Source organism: Falco biarmicus, chromosome 11 (assembly GCF_023638135.1).
Source record: "Falco biarmicus isolate bFalBia1 chromosome 11, bFalBia1.pri, whole genome shotgun sequence".
NCBI classification, from domain to species: Eukaryota; Metazoa; Chordata; class Aves; order Falconiformes; family Falconidae; genus Falco; species Falco biarmicus.
Window position 1 is genome coordinate 27,840,777 of NC_079298.1, and position 18,346 is coordinate 27,859,122.

Consider the following 18,346-nt stretch of genomic DNA (forward strand, 5'->3'; position numbering starts at 1 on the left):
CAACATGTCATCAGTATAGAAATGGATTGAACTGTATGTCAGTGATTAAAAGTTTTCTATATCTGAGATGTATCTTGGGTGCTGGTAGCTGGGGGATTATGCGAAATAGGAAGGAAATTTAGACTTGCTTCTCTTTTTTTCCTTTTCTTTTTGGGAGTCATGAGGATGAGTCTATGTGAGTCAGGATCACCCACCTCGGATAACTAAGATTACGGTTGCGTAAAATGGATGAAAAAGAGAAAAGATAGCATGGGGAAAATGAGTATTTGGCTAAGATGATGGGAAGCAGTGGCATAGTGGGACAGAAAGGAACAATGTGTTTCAATATTTCAGTGATTTCAATGGAAAGATCACTTAAAATGTAAAATAACCACAAAAATTTATTTTTAAGTAATTTAATTGAAGAGTTGCTTATTGTTTTGCAATAAATTAAACAGAAAAGATGCTACATACCTGCCTGTTGAATACAGACTTAGTAAAATACAGCTTATATAATTCTTATATAACTTAAAAAAATATCAGTTTTAAGACATGACAATTTATAATATATTTACATAGCACAATAGCATCATGGAACTGCACTCACACTTATTAACACTTCACAGACTAGAAAAAAAGCCATTAGTCAGTCTTATCTGGGCATTTTCTTGTTAGGCACAAAATTGCCAGTCATCCTTGTTCTTCTGAACTTGGTAACCTTTCCCCAACGCTTAGCTTGCTAGTCTTGCACTTCCTAACATTCAACAGTTCTTTGGGATCTAAGACTTGGTTCAATGTTCACAGCATAGTTCAAACAATAAATAATATCCATATGCTGTCTTGACTCCATAACATATGGGAAGAGAGGATTTTCTCCCTGTGCTGCTCTCACCCTTGTAACAGTCTTGCCAGCTTCTATCCTGCGGTCTCTTGGCTGTGGAGCTGTTTGCATCTTGCTTGTACCCCTCCTCCCAAGGCCAGGGTACTCCTTGCCAAGATCCAACCACCTTGAAGGATTTCTCCGCGGGATATTTGACACAGAGTCTACTTGGCTCTTCACTGCCTCAAGCACTTCATTTTGAGGTGTTGGTTTGCAGCTGGTTCAAAAGATTCAGGTAGGCTTTGGATTTCAAAAACCTGGGATATGAATCCCTTTCCATGAGGATGTACACAGTTTTCTGGGCTTCATCAAAACTTGTGTGAGTTGGGTCTTGAGCCCTTTTGGCTGTTGCTTCCCTCATCTGATAGTCAATATTTATCTGGAAAGTGAAAAACAAATGCCATTGACATCTTTAAAATGTACTCTCTTTCTACATCTATCACTTTGTCAATGAACAAATTCACAGCCTTAAAACTCAGTGTGAGTCCAATATCAAAATTGCAAAATGAGATAATTTTAACATTTACATCCCAGTTATGCACAAAAATTGTTGCTCACTATAGAAATGTGGTTTCTTATGGAGTCAGAGGTAATACAACTCAATAATGGAGTAAGTAGAGGAACAAACTCCAATTAAAACCTAGGATAAATCTTGTGTGTAATGAGTCTCCAGTTTGAAATATGATCAACACACACTACTTCTAATTCTCCAGAATGTATTTTAAAAAAACAAGAAATATTCCACAGCTGTCCTACTAGCAAAGCTCTAAGTATCTGATTCCAAACACCAGCAGTAATTCCATCTGGGCTGGCTTGGTGAACAGCAACGTATGCTGAGCTGCTGGTGCCTCTGCTGAGCTTCTGCTAGTGGTGCTCCCATGTACTGGCCTGTGTCGTGTGACTCCACTCTCGTGGCTGAAGACAATAATGATGCAAGTACACTTGTAAAAACCCTGTGTCTGTGGCTTCATCCCATGCAACTGAATGAACGTGTAAGCATCTCATCTATTTTCTGATTTTCCAGAATCCTTGCGCTCTAACACTACACAGATACTAATTTTGTACGTACCTGTTTAATAGCATCTGACTGAACAAACTCCTCATAAATCCTCTCTGCTTTGCCTTGTAAGTGATCAGACTTGGTTTTCTTGTAATCCTCACAAGCCAACCAGAACTCAATGTTTTCCTCGCTGAACTCTGACTTCAGGAACTCCCGGAAGACACCTTGACCACCTAAAGCCAACGCAAACACATCATCATTTATACAATGATATTTGTGACCAGGGAGGATAAAATAATCAACAAGAGTTGTATTAAAATCTTGCCAAAATACACTGTTATTCCCTCCTTCAGCATACCATAGATACTCTAATATTAAGGGTGATGGGAGTTTTCCTAATTATGTTCACTGCTTTTAGATCTAGACCCTGGCTACCAAAATACATGAATGGATTCTAGTCCTCCCTCAGTGCATTGTATTAGGGTACAAGTGGAGGGAAAATTCTAAATCAAACCAGTATGTTATAAAAGGACAGAAGACTGGTCAAAAAACACTGAGCGGAGCTATTTGAGGTTTATTTACTATACTGGGAGTAGGAAATGGAAGAAAAAACCCAGACTTTAACAAACTGTAACAGTGGCCTTGTTACACTGGAGCTGTAAATAATTGAAATGCAACTGGTCAGTCTCTGGCAGTGTTTGCAGAATGCTATGGCTTTGCCTGTTTGGCAAAATCGGATAAGAGTTTGTCCACAGAGTAAGAAAAAAATCATCCTGGAGTAACAGACTTACTTTGGCTGGCCAAAAGCTTTTCCAAAGACTGGGACCACTGTATTACTTCCTCTGCAGAAAGCCTAAGATGATAAGAAAAAAAAAAGGCTTTAGGCAAGAAAACATGTGGGGTTTTTTGCATGTTTAAAGGAGACAGATTGCATAATTTGTTATTCTGTTCTAGGAATATGTGCCAGGTATTTATTAAATTTATGATTTTCACATAATCTGAGACCCTGGAGGCAAGTCAACATTGAGAAAAATCATTAGAGAGACGGGAAACCAAGGAGCTATGATGTTATCCTGAATTCTGTTGCCAGAAAGAAAAGCTTTTACTGTAACTCTGACCATTAATTTTGTATCTGTACTTCTGTTTCCATATTCCTGAAATAAGAATAGTAATACACCTGCTCTTCACTTGAGTGTGAAGCACCATTTCTTGCACATCTTTAGGGAATGGATATAATGTCCCTCTGAAGAAAATAGATTTAACGGAGGTGTCTTGTCCCTCATTGTTTGATGCAAACTTATCATGTAAAATAATCCTTAAGTCCACAAATAGTTTCTACTTCCTATTTTTTACATCTTTTGCATTTTGGAAATTGTAGGCATTGTTATAGTATTTACTGCTCTAGAAGTAGCTTAGAAATTAACTAAATAGCTTACCATATCCTTATCTAGTATAGTTATATTTTGTTATAGTTTAGTGTATCTTGGTACTTACATGAAGTTTCTGGAGTTAGAAGTCTTGATCCCAGATTCGATACGTGGTACCATGCACTTCAGATAATTTTTGAGATCTGCACCACTGAAACCAATGAACAAACATTTTTGTAATCCATTAAAATTGTAGTTGCATTTCAATTCTACTTAAATTTCTTAAAACTTTTGAACAGAGGCAGACAGCTCCATCCTATGACTGAAGTCTGGGGAGTTACATATCCAAGTAATTTTTTTGAAAAGACTGAGGCTCCCAGTGTATCTGAAATCTACTCCTGACTGATAAGGGAATCAATTCATTGGTGTGCATCAGCGCAAGCCATTTTTAATGATGCTGTAGTCCTGGGCTTTGAGAAGGCTGTACAGTCATTTAGCCTGAAACACGGTGCTAATTCTTAATCTCCAAGATTCTAGTGCTATGTTCACTTCTAATACGTTTGAGTTTATACTAAGATGTATATACTTACAAAGCCTTTTGCTTCTTTTTATGGATTTTGCCTTCTGCCAGCTTGCAGTCGTCTTTTCCATTTAATTCAGTCATGTTGCTGTGGGGGAAAAAAAATCCTGGCATCTTACTTTAACATGAAGCGACTTTTGAAACGATAATCCTCCAAGCACCAAATGACAGTTCACTGACTCTGCTACCGCCTTTTATTGACGCAGGCAGCCCTGCTAGTTGGTGTGAACAGAGCTGTTTATCATGTATCCTCACCACAAATGGTGGAAGTTCCCTTTTTGCAGGGCACAGTGACGTGAGTCCTTTGAGAAAGAAAACAGACAGCAGGGTCTCGTGGTTGAGGTTAAACCAGATGAGACTGAATTACTGTGGGTTTGTTTTCTGTGTCTGTGTATGTCTGTGTTACCAAAAAAAAAAAAAAAATCCCCTCTAGAACTTTGAATTCTTGTCCCTTTCTGATTGGTACTTTCAAACCAGAAGTATTGCTTGGTTTTATCAAATGGGCTGAAAATACTGCAGTTTTGTCTTGACAAAGTTCACCTGCTACATGCCTGCATTCTGAAATTTTGTACTTTACTATTGATTAGATGGGCTCAATGGAATATTACAAAAAAGTGCCTTAAGATATGCCAGTGTTATTAAGGTTCCATATGCAACAAGCTATTTGCAAGTCACCAGTTGCTCTTTAAACTAGAATACTGTGTTAGACAGAGACATCTGTTTTGTTTAGACATGTGCTGTGAAAATATTTAGAAGTGATTTTCATAGGAAAGGGCTTTGAAGCAGCGAGAACTCATCTAATCTGGTTTAATTTTTCAAAGTCAGATTATTTGGAAGCACACTGCCATAGTTCAGTGATGCCTCCATAATTTTAAGTGATTTGGGATGTGCAAAGATTGATTAAAGTTAAAGAGCTGTTGTTTGTAAAGACAACATGAACATTACGTGTTTGAGGGAGCCATGTGTTCTTCATACATACTTGAGTTCCACTGCAAAGAAGAAACCATGGGTGCAAAGCAAGATGAATAATTAATTGTTACTCTCTATTTATCTGTGTTGATGATTTAGAGGTTTAAGTGCTTAATCTGGTCCCTGGACATCCTGACTTCGGCTCATTTGTTGGTTTGGATTTTTTTCTGGGACATCTTGATGATTTTGTTTTATTAAATAATGCATACAACTTTGATTACTTATAAACAGCTCATGAATTATTTGTACAGGGCTGCATATGATCATGGTAACTGAGAACTTGCTTGCGTATCTACAGTTCCGTAGTGGGTGGTGATATAGAGGACCCAGGGAGACCGAAAGCTGCCTGCAGACAGATGTGCACGCAAGGACAGACTGTCTGCATCAGGGTGGTTTTAACCACAGGAGGCTACTGAGCCTCTGCACATGAGCAGTGACATAAATGTGTCTGCATAGGCTGTCCTGCAAGGAAATATTTATCTCCAGGCTATCAGGTAAACACTGACCATTGTAAGGCAGAGGTATTTACTAACTGCTCTTAACATCCCTGAACAAGGCTAAAAAGGAAGTAAGAGATGTTATCAGTACGGTATTTGTTTTCATATCTAGCATGATTTTTTTTGACAGTGCCTCCTGTTTCTTCAGTTAGTAGCTGTCCTCAGTGAATTACTGGGAGGGTTACAGAGATGCTGTGTCCAAACTCTTTTCAGAATGGTCCAATTAAATGTTAAAAGGCAACGGCCAAAGTTATATCAAGGGAAAAATCCCTGTTCCCTACCACATCCCTCTGTACTCGGTGGTCTCAGGCAAAAAGGGGGCAATGTCTTGAACTTATACTTACAAGCAGGTATAAGTAAGCCAATAGTTAGGTTCTGTGAGTCAAAGAGGGAGTAGCCAGAAGCACTTCCCTGAAGAACAGGAAGGTTTGCTTGTTTGTGCCTATTATCAATATAAGGCTGTTGGCAGGTCGTTTACCAGACAGGGAACGTCTGTTCTCCACTTAAAATGAAGTTACTACCTACCTTTGGGATTTGTTAAGCATACCAATGGACATTACAGGTGTTGCTTCGGACCTTCTTTTAGAAAGGGACTATCATGTGCTACTGCATGGACTTTGTACTTCACCTTCTTGCAGTTAAATATCTCATGAGTAAATAAAGAACAGTATCCTGGTCACTTACATCAAGGCGATGCTGCTGCCACACAATATTTGAATTGTTTTCCAGGTAATTTATTTGCCAGAGGAGATCAGTTACGTTACTATAGGATAACAGTGTAGTCTGTAGGATGCAACAGATTCATTTCACTGAGAGCTTTGGCCTCGCTATCTTAAAGGATTCTGAAATGAAGCCTCTGCGAGGCCCCAAGCTTGTTTCTGGCATATTGCATGAATTATTTTGTCTTATATCTGACAAACTTCTGTGAGTCTGAAGTCTTTTCCAGCTTCATCTCTGTACAACCTATTCTTCTTCTGACATTCTTGTTGGGACATCACTAGGAGATGATATTACTTTTCTTGATAATGTTGCACTGAATGCACTCAAGAATATCTTGATGGTAACACATCAACAGAAATAAATGCAGGAGATCTTTTTTTTTGGGGGGGGGGGGCTGTGTTTGCTATGGATTGGAGGAAGTTTGGAATAGATGTGAGGTAAAGTACAGTCAAGAAAAATGCCTACTTGTGGAAAGATTGTATGTAGGCCCTCAGAAGATATTATAACGTTGGGGTAGGTAGTAGCCTTTGCTTTTAGAATCCTGGTGCTACTGGACTTGAAGGCGGCCAAAAGGGCAGGATGAATATATGGAGTACTGTACTGTAAAGGAGGAAAAAGTTGTGGTTACCAAGCCGACCACCTGGCACTAGATGATATTCTTACATTCTGCTGTTCTCATATGCTGAATTTATAATGCTCTTAATACACCAGTGTTATGTCCTGGTCCTCTAAGCTGCCATCAGAGAGTTCTCTCCAGTCTTTCAAATCAGTAAGTCCCAGTCTCTGGATTACTACTGCTGCTCTTTGTCCCTGCGCAGAGGAAATCAGTGCTGCCTCCCTGGCTCACTCTAAACCAGGTCTATTTGTCAACTTGTGTAAAGATTTGTGTAAGATTGGCAAAAATAGAGAGAAAAGTGGGAGTATGAGTATCTGATTTGGAGAAGAGATGAACAATGTATATCTACAAAGAAGTGTGGCACCTAAACTTCTAGCTTAGGGTCATAGGACATATAAAGACAGTGTAAAGCTACAATATCCTCACACTCTCCTGTAAGCCTTGCTTAAATGCTGTAAGACCAAAGCCTACCGCATTCAGTAGCAGATATCTCAACATGGAAGTTTGATTTGATTATTATTCACATTCCCACCCACCCCCCCCAGCAATTACTTTCTTCCTCTGAATGACTCTGATCTTCAAGACATTCTTTTTTCTTGTGATGGAATATTTCACTGACTCTGATTCACTCTTTCTATGCAGGCTTACTCATCTTTAAGATTTTATTTCCTGAGTCCAAAGCGAGTTACATCATTTTGAGAATGGGAAAAATGTCTACAAAACTTACGTATGGGTACAGTTAAAGTGAGAGGAAAATGAGAAAATATAATAATAGGGCTGACAAGATTTTCTTTTATTGCTTGAGTTACATTCTGCTTTTGTAGACCACAGGAAACCAGGGAAACACCTGTGTGGAATTTCCTAAATTAAAATATTCTGCTAACTATGGATATGGTTATTGTAGAGGATCTTGCTTTGAGGAGGAGTTGGACTAGCTCCCACAGATGGACTTAGATGTTGGTCCCCTCCAGCTTGCATGATTCCATTGCTCTGAATGCCCTTACATGACATATGTAGTGTCAAAAGGGCTACTTATTCTTAACTTTAGAAATATAATACTTAAAAATCTTGTGTGTTTATCCATATTCAGCTTCACTACCCTTGTTTCCTGTAGACAGAAGCGTAGTCCAGGCTCTGGTGAGATTTAACATGATACCATGAGGAACAGTTATGTCCTGACCCACTGAAAACCTTTTCACATAACTTCTGTCCTGATTCGCTGGAGGTTTTCAGTTTCATCATGGGATGGTTGGTAACAGACCTGTCTCCTTCATCTCTCACCACCTGAACCTACCTGTGTAACACCTTGCTCTATTTCCTGCAGATCATGGTGGCTAATTGCTGCTTGAAATACCTTTCTGTTTAATTATTAGTCTCCTTTTCTTCTATTATTATTACAGGAAATTAAAAAAAAAAAAGTGTAATTTGAGCCTATCAGTTTCAGTGTTTATTAGAATAACCCCATCATTTGATACAGAACCCTTTTTGTCCTTAGGTTGGCATCGTCTCATTGGACTCTGTCCAATAAAAGGACAGAGGAACTTTTTTTTTTGCAGCAGTAGCACAGCTGGCTATCACCACCTGCTTTTTACCATTTTCCAGAATTCCTGTAGCTTTGTGATGAGTGATTCATCTAACTTCTGAATGTACACAGAAGAAACTTGCAAATACTTCTTAGTATTCAACCTGTTCCTATGCATTGTTTTCCATTCTTTCTGGCGACTACTTGGTAGAGTGCGAGACGGAAAAAATGTGAGAGAATTTCCAAGATTACCACACTGGACAAGTTTAGTTAAAGCAAAGAGGATAAAAAGTCCCATGAAGTCTTTAAGTCCCGCTTGCTGGTGTAAACAGTTTCAAGCTGCTTCTTCTGACTTCTGCTTTTAGGTTTCTTTCTGGTTGCTGTTGACTGGCCTTACACTCCTTCATTCTCTATTTTTGTTTCCAAATGCTACTTTTTGGCTTAGGCAAGCTGTTAGCTTCCACATATGAACAATTTTTAGCTTTACTGTACTCTTGCTGTCCATCATACACTTCTCCAGCATTAGCTGGCCAAATCTGTGCTGTGCTGGAGGGCTGGGCTGGAGTGCCCAGACAAGCAGTGCTGCCCTGTTGCAGGATATCCACTTGCCGGTCATGTAGCTGAGCTTTGACTTTACGATGAAAACAAGTGATTTCTTTGAAATGCTTATGTCTTTTACGTGACCTAAAGAGATAAACTACTGATAATCCATCCTCAAGCAAAAGAGGCACTTAAAGGAAATAGAAACTAGTTTTGATGCGAGAGAAAATGGTGTTCATTTTACAAAAAAAAAAAAAGGGGGAGGGCGCTTTTGAGCAGTAGGGATAATATTTTGCAACACAAAAAATCTCAAATATCATACAGTCAGTTCATAACGGAGTGATGGTATCCATAATTAATTTTCTTTTTGATCTAACTTCTGCTATGAGCAAATGCTTTCTGGAATGAAATCCTGAAGCCACTGAGACTAAAATCTTGCTACTGTTTTTAGGGGTCTTGGTGTTGGACTGATTTAACTGAGCATTGGAGGCTTTTTGAGAGGTGTTTCTTTGGTTTGAACTTTCAGATGTTCCCAATGTTAGCTTTTATTCCTAATTAATATAGTGGTGTTTTTATTTTTGCAACCAATAAGGCATAATCAAGCCTGAATGGCATCAGATTTCTCAAAATACAGGAGGGTTTTTATATTTGAAAATGTCTGAAGCCTAATGCCAACCAAGGAATGCCACAAGTTAAGCTTTGGGCAACTATCTTCCACTTGAAAAAATTTTGTTGCATTTGTTCTGTGGGCAGCATAACAATAGGGATGTATTTAGCTCAGTGTTTCAGCTCATGCATGAACAGAGCCAGAGATCTGATTCTGGACAGCAAGTGACCAGAGCTTTCCTAAATTCTGTTTCAGCTCTTTCACTTCCTCAGTGTAAAATGTCTTCACAGAAATGTTCCTGCGAACTGCTAGTTGTGTCCAAAATTGCCCTGTCTGCTTCTAAAGTATCTGCAGAATACTTGAAATATTTCTGGGGATTTTTTGATATTTTTTTTTAGGGGTTCTCCTAGCTTCTGTAGAGGACCTTGTGGGATTTTTTCGTTTTTTACCATGACAGCAAAGAGGAGACATGGCAGGATGTCTTGAAATCCCTGTGGAGGCCATATAAGTGAAGTGTTGCCTGGTTTTATGAATTATATGGAGATTAAAATACAGTCCATTCGCTGCATCCATTGTGGTATGCCTTCTACCTCTTTGAAGAGGTTACTACAGGTTTTTCCTTTGTTTCAACCTCCAGACATTTCCATGGGCACTGAGCTCCCAGCTTGTGTGACCTTAGCCACGTTACTAACTTCTCTGGCTATTTCACACAGCTGTTGTAAGTCACCACTAGTTATTGGAAGTCTCCTGTAAAAAAAGTTGCCAAATATAAGTTGTTCTTACAGTTACTATTTTCTCTATGGCATCCTCTAAATTTCTATGATTTGTCTTTACAGAAGAATATTAACAATATTTTATGATGAATGTTGTTAGCATTAACTATTGTGCTATATATAGTTATATAGACACGTATACTATAGAGTCACTGCAAGCAATTATATTTCCTCATCATAGCAAAGCACATTTCAATCTGAGACACACATACCTAGTAACTCTCCTTTTTCTTACAACTATTTTGTAATTAGAGCAATTAAGCTCATGCAGTTTATCAGAAACCAGATCCTTTTCATTCTGGGGCTTTCCATCTGAAATAAATTAACTGTTTTGTTTCTGTGAAATCAGGGGACTTTTAGTTCTCAGCCATGCTGACTGACACCTGGATTTAAAAAAAAGAGAGAGAGAAAAAAAAAATGCAGTACAGTAACTTTTGGGTGCTGGTGGTGATGCTTCCTGTCTCTGATGTTTGGCAGCGCAGGAAATGTGCTCATCACGCACTATGTGGGAAATGCGCACATTTCTGATTACCTACTCACATTTTTATGCAGTGGCACACTGATACACTGGACTAGTGCAGTGCTGCTTGTGTTATTAAGCAAAAAAAAAATGTGAGAATGGGGCCTGAGGTAGCAGGGTGTGAAGCAGAGTTTGCTGAGTGTTTTCACTGTCAACATGGAAATGTGATATGCGAGCACAATACAAGTTTAGCTTTTGAAATTGCAGACTTCAGTTTTAATTTAATCTTAATGGAAAAAATAGATGCTTTTTCCTTCTTATTGTTTCAATGTATGGCAAAAATTCTGTATCTTTCACTTTCAAAATAACAAATGGTTTGATTAAACACAGACAGCAAGCCAAAACTCTTGGTTTCTATTTTGAAAATATTTTCAGACGCTTTTAAATAGGAAAAATATTACAGAGGCATTAAGTGGAGTTATGTTGGTAAAGACTCTTTTGTAGAATTACAAACAGTTTAAGTGTCTATTTTATACTTGGTGTTATAAATTACCTAGCTGAAATCAGTGCAGGCTCACATACAGCTTTCACTTTGACCAAAAAAATCCTCACAGAGATGGGTTCATCCAAAGATTGCCTTGTTCCTGGAAGCCACTCTGGCACAAGAAGGGTCTCTTCTGAAGCTCAGGAAAACAAGAAATATCAGGAGACTACCGTGGCTAGGCAGGGAACTCACGACAGAGTTCAGATTCAAAAAGCACCATACAGAGGGTGGAAGAACAGACAGGCTGCAAAGGAAGAATTTAAAAACATTGTCCAGGTGTGTAGGGATGCTGTTGGAAAGCATCCTTATAGGGGATGCAAAGGAGGAATTTAGAAACATTGTCCAGGTGTGTAGGGATATAGGGGAGCTATCAAGAAGATGAAATCAGGCTCTCCCAACAGTGCATGGTAGGAGGATGAGAGACAATGGGTGCAACTTGTCACAGGAGCAGTTCAGGAATATACAGAAAGTCTTTCTCCCCCTTAAGGGCAGCTGAGCAGTGGGGCAGGTTGCCTAGGGGGCTGGGCCATCTCCATCCTTGAAGGTACTTCCAGTCCAGACTGGATAAAGCTCTGAGTAACCTGGTCTAAGCTCATAGCTGATCCTGGTTAGAACTAGATCCTATCTAGAACTAATGAATGAAAGCCACACCACAGAAGTCTAATGCAGTTAGAGCCTTGCTCAGGGAATAATGGTAATTGTAGAAATTAATTCAGGTTTCCAGTTTGGCTTTTTTGAATGAGAACTGCATACCGAAAGCACATCATTCAAATTACCGTTTCCTCCACCTCCCTCTGAAAATACTTACCTAGTACACAGATGAGGTAGCAGAAGGTTACTTCAAGAAATGGGGAAACTGTAGATAGCTGTGTAGTCTCAATATAATATATAAAGATTTAAAAGCTAGATATTTTCTGTGATGTTCTCTTGGAACTAGCTCTGTTTGTGATGAACCAGGGAAGAAGAACAGTTCAGTTCCATTTCCTGTCATTTACTTTGAATCTCACCTGCTGTTGACTTTGAATTATCAGGTATGGAATGTCTGCAAAAGAAACACTTGAGTATCCTCATACTTTTCATACTGGCTCTTTTATATAGGAACATCACACTTTACAAGCTGTACCACAGGGACAAACCCCATCAGTCCTATTAGTCTACCTCCCTGCCTTTCTATATGACTTGCACCTGACATATCCTGATAGTACAGCTGAATCTTTGATTTCGCTGATCCTCAAGGATATTTCCTGCCAACCATGCTGTCTCCCTCAATCCATTCAACCTCTAAGACAAAGCCAGTCCTGTTGCTGATGGCAGTGAAACAAAATCTGCTGCAGTGCCTTAGGACTTTGCACACTCATCCCTGCAGAGCTTGGGCTGGCTGGGAAAGAGCTGATGTGCTGCCACTATTGAAATAGCTGCTGCTGCATGCATAGGAGCTGCAAAGGAAGCACTGAGGGAGGATGATGAAAGAAGGAGGAGGAGGGGGATCTGTGGGTCTGGAGACCCTCCAGATGCTTGAGGAAGATGAAGCCAAGCCTGGAAAATGCAAATGCTAGGAAGCTATGATTTAGTCTGGGGAAGGGTTTTGGCTGGGTAGCAGGGTGATTAGTGTCAGTTTAGTTTAATGACAAAGAAGCCTGTAATGAATAGCATCCAGAGAGTAGCAGTCAACAGCTCAATGACCAGGAAGGGATCAGTCATGACTGGTGTCCCTCTGGGGTCTGTGTTGGGACTAGGACTATTTAGTACCTTCATCAATGACAGATGGTGGGATCAATTACATCCTCACCAAGTCTGCAGATGATGCCAAGCTGAGTGTGTACTTGCCATGCCTGAGGGACAGGATGCCATTCAGAGGGGCCTGGGCAAGCTTGAGCAGTGGGCCCACATGAACCTCATGCAGTTCGACAAGGTGAAGTGCAAGGTCCTGCAGCTAGGTCAGGGCAACCCCTGGTATCAGTACTGGCTGGGGGATGAAGGTATTGAGAGCAGCCCTGCTGAGAAGGACTCTAGGGTACTGGTGGATAAAAAGCTGGACATGAGGTGGGAAAATGCGCTTGTAGCCCAGAGAGCCAACCGTACCCTGGGCTCCATCAAAAGGAATTTGGCCAGCAGGTCAAGGGAGGTGATTCTGCCCCTCTATTCTGTTCTGGAGAGACCCCACCTGGTGAACTGCATCCAACTCTGGGATCCCCAGTACAGGAAAGTGGATCCAGAAGATGGCCACAAAAATGGTCAGAGGGCTGGAGCATCTCTCCTGTGAGGACAGGCTGGGAGAGTTGATGTTGTTCAGTCTGGAGAAGAGAAGGCTCTGGAGAGACCTTATTATGGTCTTTCAGTACTTAAATGGGACTTATAAGAAAAATGAGGACAGAATTTTTAGCAGGGTCTGCAGTGATAAGACAAGGAGTAATGGTTTTAAACTAAAAAAGTAGAGGTTCAGACTAGATATAAAGAGAAGATTTTTTGCAATGAGGGTGGTGAAACACTGGGCCAGGTTGTCCAGAGAGGCTGTAGATGTCCCATCCCTGGAAGCATTCAAAGTCAGGTTGGATGGGGGCTCTGAGCAGTCTGATCTAGTCGAAGATGTCCCTGCTCATTGCAGGGGAGTTGAACTAGGTGTCCTTTAAAGGTCCCTTCCAACCCAAACCATTCTAGGATTCTATGAAATTTCTTTACTAGAATGGCTGCTACTTGTGAACTGCTCTGTGCGTTTGGGGAAATCCAGCTACCAGCAGTTAGCACACCGTTCCTGGGAAGAATGTGGGCAAGGCCATTATTAAAATGAAAGTCAACTATGTTTCTTTGAAATCTGAGCTCCTCTTTGATTGTATACTTTTTAGTTAAAACAAGTTCTCTGTAACAAACAGGTGGGTTTATATTTGACAAGACAAATCCTCCTGAGTGTATTCACCCACATTATAGTGACTGTGCTTGGTTCAGGTGTGCATTGTTCAGGATGCCAGTGTGGATGCTTAGCAAAGTCTTTGGTGCATGAGTTTGATTAAAAACAGCCTAATCCTTCACATACCTTCTTCTTGCAGAGTGAGGAACGGAGCTTATGTAGGTGCCCATGGTTTTACTAAAATGCGTATCTGCCTCTTTGGGTCCCTACACGTGTCTGCTCTCTAAAGTGTGTGGGAAATGACTGTAACTCACATCTAAATTACAGGACGTAGAAAGATGGCCCTTCATCATTCAAAGCCACTGTACAGTTGTTCTTTAATTATCTACCTGGAAGTCTACAGACCTTGGCTGATACAAGTGCTGTATATAATCTCTGTTCAAAAGAGGAGCTGTCACACCCTTAGAATGGATTTTCCTAATATGTGTCATTATTAAAACACAAAGTTACTACCATGTCCCACCAGTTCCCCACCGGCGGTGAAAACTAATTATTTCTTGTTTCTGTGACTTCCATAGAGGACTAAAGCTGCCGTTTCTGCAGTGTGGTTATACGCTGGCAGGTCTGGAATTCCCCATCTGCTGTGTGCTGTAAGTGTCAGTACTGCAGTACTGTAAACCAGGTGAGTTTTAATACATATGACCATTTCCTTTTAACTTTGAAATTAATTTGAACACATGAAAATTCAGTGTGCAAACCAAGATAACCACATCTGGAGGGAAGGTTTCATATAAGCAGCAGGAAACAGAACCTGCTGAGTTTCAAGACGATACCAGTTTTGCTGTTAACTGCTGAGTTTTTTAATGCTGGTCTGAGTTACTCTGAAAGCAGACTTTTCATCTTTTCAGTCTTAAGAGTGTAAGATACTTGTAGAAACACATGTAGATATGTATGTGTATATATAACTTTGTTATCTCTAATATCCCTTTCCATGAAAGAGCAGAATGCTTCTTTTCTTTCCATACATGATATATAACATCAGAATGTTTGCAGCAGATCTGATGAAAACATAGCTGCTAGGAAACATTTGTAGTTCTTTACCTATGTTTAGTATTAGTATTACTTAAAAACAGTTTTGCAACTTCCAAGTCTTCTCAAACACAGTTTATTCTTGTTTTTCATTTAAACTTTGGCTGTCATGTTTAACACTCAAGTGATGTATTGAAACATGTTGTGCTCAGTGCAGACAGAAGCACCAAACCTAATATTGGTATTACAAATAGAAAATAAAACAGTAATATAACAGATTGTTATTCTGCATAGAAACACAGGTGTAATTTTCTTAGAATTGTGTAGAATCTGATTACACTCTTCAGTTTTACCATACATTCAGTTAATGTAGGAATATCCATAGCAAGTGAAGGAAATGGAAGGTGACTTAGATCTTGAAGTATGACTTTCTCATTTTTTCATGTTTGTTAAGGCTCTTGAAATGCTAACCCTTGCTATATTTGTTTTTCTGAAAACTGCAGAATAGCCCACTCCAACTATTTACAACCATCACACGCCACCTCTGCTGCTCCTTCCTCCTCACGCTTCCCTTGCCCCAGCGTGGGGTCCCTCCCGTGGAAGACAGTTCTCCACAAACCTAACATGAGTCCTTCCCATGGGCTGTGGTTCCTCACGTGCCGCTCCAGTGTGGGTCCCTCCCATGGGGTCCCAAGCGCTGCCAGCCAACCTGCCCCAGCACGGGCTGCCCACAGGTCACGGCTCCTTCGGGCACCCCCTGCCCCGGCAGGGCTGCAGGTGCCGTCTGCTCCTCTGGGCTCCACGGGCTGGTGGCACAGCCTGCCTCACCACGGGCTTCCCATGGGCTGCAGGGGAATCTCTGCTCTCACCTGGAGCTGCTCCTGCCTCCTCCTGCCCTGCCCTGGGGGGCTGCAGGGCTGTGGCTCTCACATAGTCTCACTCCTCTCTTGCTGGTGCAGGTTTTTAATTTTTTTTTTTTATTTCCTTCTTAACATGCTATCCAAGAGGCACACCATCGCTGATTACTCGGCCCTGGCCAGCAGTGGGTCTGTCTCAGAGCTGGCTGGCATCAGCTCCATTGGGCATGGGCAAAGCTTCTGGCATCTTCCCACAGATGCCACCTCTGTAGCCCCCATGCTACCAAAACCTTGCCATGCAAACCCATTACAGACCAAAATAAGTAAAGACAACAATTCAGGAAATAAGAATGCTAACTGCTGAGCTGAATAATATAAATAACAGTATTCACCTGCACTAGAAGGACACAGATATAGTGGATTATTGATCAAATTTATCCTGTCATTGGAAAATGGCAGGTATTTTCCTACTTTATGTAGTACTTCCTCTAGTGAATTGCCGCGTCATGCACTTATTTTTCAGCTGATTATTGGTTATGAATAATTTTTTTTAATTGATTCTCATGGGAAAACTTTTCCCATTGTAATGATTTTGCTTGGTTACATTTTGCTTAGGATCTTGAATGGGGCAGATTCTTCCTCACAAAAACGAACACTGCTGCTCTGAAAATTACAAAGTAAGGATGTCTTATTACTGCTGGGGGGGGGGGGGGCGGAATATGTAAAATGACATTGTTGGACATGGCTGCTCTAACTTTGGCCATCAAGGATGGTATAAGGAGAATATACTAAACGGAAAGCTACAGTGAGCCTTGATTAAAGGTTAATGCATCCTTACTGTACGCTCATGTTTCATGCAAATCAACCTCCAAAGTCAGGTCATAATAGAAGAGAGAGACCTACCAACATTTACTTGCGTCGTTTGAAGTTCAGAATACTCTTTGCATACTGTTCTCTTTTTTTAACTTGTTTCAGTTTCCTATTGTAGTGAGATTTGTTTTTTACAAGCCAACCTCTTGGATTCCTCTTACGTCCATTGAATAACCAGCACCACTTTCACTTGTCATCTGGTTTAGTCTCACTGTGTGTTGCTATGGAACACTCCAAATATTAGGGAGCTGCAGTACAACAGAGCCCAAGGCTGCATGTGGTTTCCAGTCACAGAGCAGAACAACTGGAAAAATATGATCTCTGAACCCAAGAGACTATCACCGACCTCAAAACATTACAACACACGGAATTTATGTTTTACAAAGCTTACGGTTGTATTATCAAGTGAGGATGCTGTTTACCTGATCTATCAGTTGACAGGCTCTGTTCGAGACCAGACACGTTTTCAGACTATTCTGCTATTTCTGTAAATGTCATTTTAGTGAATTTTGCTTTCTTGCTTTCACTGGCTCACACTCACACCTGTTTCCTTTTTGCCTAACTTTTATTATACTTTGTGTTCATAAAGAAGTGAGAGCACTTGCAATCTAAAAGAATCTGTTTAAGGATTTCTTCTCTGAAGACAGCCACAAGACAACTGAGTGCTGTATCTGCTTTGTGCATTTTCAAGAAATGAAGTGAGGGCTAATGCTAAGACAAACAAGCAAATAACCTAATTATCTAAAAAAAAATATGTATGTATCACCCTGGACCTGTAATTTATCTGGATTTTTTTCCCCCTTATGGTCATTAACTCTTGCTTTTCATCTTTCATTCTTTGTGTGAAGCATCTCTGTCAGTGCCAGAGCGACTGTTCAGCTCAGCCTTTTTATTGTGTTATTACTGCATGTGAACTTCAAGGTGGCAGGATGCAGGCCTGTGCCTGGGGTCACGGTAGCAGGTGACTGGAACAAAGGAGGTAAGAAAGAAAGAAAGAATAAAGGAATAAAAAGGGTGAGAGGGCACTTTTCCCATACAACCTGCAGCTGTGCTGTGGAATGAGTCCGAGCCCTGTACTTTCTCAGGTCAGTAGGCTTTAGTGAGATGAGGAAGAAGCTGTTGCATTCATTTTCTCCCTAAACTTGATAGCAGAGTTTAGCTTGACATTTCCTTGTGTTCACAGAAGCTTTCCATGAAAATAACAAAGCCAGGCCAGTACTGTCCCAAAGCAGAACTTGCCAAGGGTATTGAAAGCGAGGTTGTAGAAACAAATGACTCCATTTTAAACTTCTCTGTCTTCTGAGGGTGGTTTGTTACCACACATGTGCTCGAGGAATGATACAGAAAACCCAGCCTTGCACAAACCTATTTGTCCTAGATAATACCGAAGCTGTAAGGCACTCCTCTCTCCTTTTTCATGTGATCTGAAGCATGGTGCTTGATTCTTAAAACACCTGAAGCCCTTGTGGCCACCAGTGCCTCCGTAGCTGCTATCCCTGGGGGCTGGCAAAAGGAAACCGCTTCAGAACGAGTGGTTTTCCGCTGTCTATGCAATGTTTATCAGCCTTTGTCAGAAGGTAACAGATTCCTTTTCACTGTTACAATAGCCAGCAGGATGCGGTAGGCAGGAGCTTACCTGAGCTTTAGGACAAACCCAAGCCGTGATTCTTTGCAGTAAACTTGGAAATCTG

General features: G+C 40.6%; 1 protein-coding gene and 1 long non-coding RNA gene across 2 annotated transcripts in view; one reads left to right on the top strand and one right to left on the bottom strand.

Moving 5' to 3' along the window:
• Positions 1-354: 354 nt before the first annotated feature.
• RGS1 (regulator of G protein signaling 1) lies at positions 355-4,036 on the bottom strand. The gene is made up of 5 exons (XM_056356286.1): positions 3,817-4,036; positions 3,354-3,437; positions 2,651-2,712; positions 1,929-2,092; positions 355-1,238 (listed from the first exon to the last, which is right to left on the bottom strand). The coding sequence occupies exons 1-5, from the start codon at positions 3,918-3,920 to the stop codon at positions 1,053-1,055; spliced, it is 600 nt and encodes a 199-aa protein (XP_056212261.1). The 5' UTR covers positions 3,921-4,036; the 3' UTR covers positions 355-1,052.
• A 1,096-nt stretch (positions 4,037-5,132) lies between these two features.
• The window catches only part of LOC130157119 (uncharacterized), a 52,699-nt gene continuing 39,485 nt past the window's right edge, over positions 5,133-18,346 (top strand). Inside the window, exons 1-2 of the long non-coding RNA XR_008824701.1 lie at positions 5,133-5,269; positions 14,478-14,581. This is a non-coding gene — a long non-coding RNA (uncharacterized LOC130157119). The remainder of the gene's footprint in view (positions 5,270-14,477; positions 14,582-18,346) is intronic.

What these genes read in the sequence shown, in the direction of transcription:
- RGS1 (XM_056356286.1), bottom strand. Translation starts at nt 3,920, where the DNA reads ATGCCAGGATTTTTTTTCCCCCACAGCAACATGACTGAATTAAATGGA. An exon ending in AAAAAGAAGCAAAAGGCTTT is followed by an intron (nt 3,438 to 3,816) that starts GTAAGTATATAC and finishes CATTGGTTTCAG; the next exon opens with TGGTGCAGATCTCAAAAATT. An exon ending in AAAGCTTTTGGCCAGCCAAA is followed by an intron (nt 2,093 to 2,650) that starts GTAAGTCTGTTA and finishes CGTTGGCTTTAG; the next exon opens with GTGGTCAAGGTGTCTTCCGG.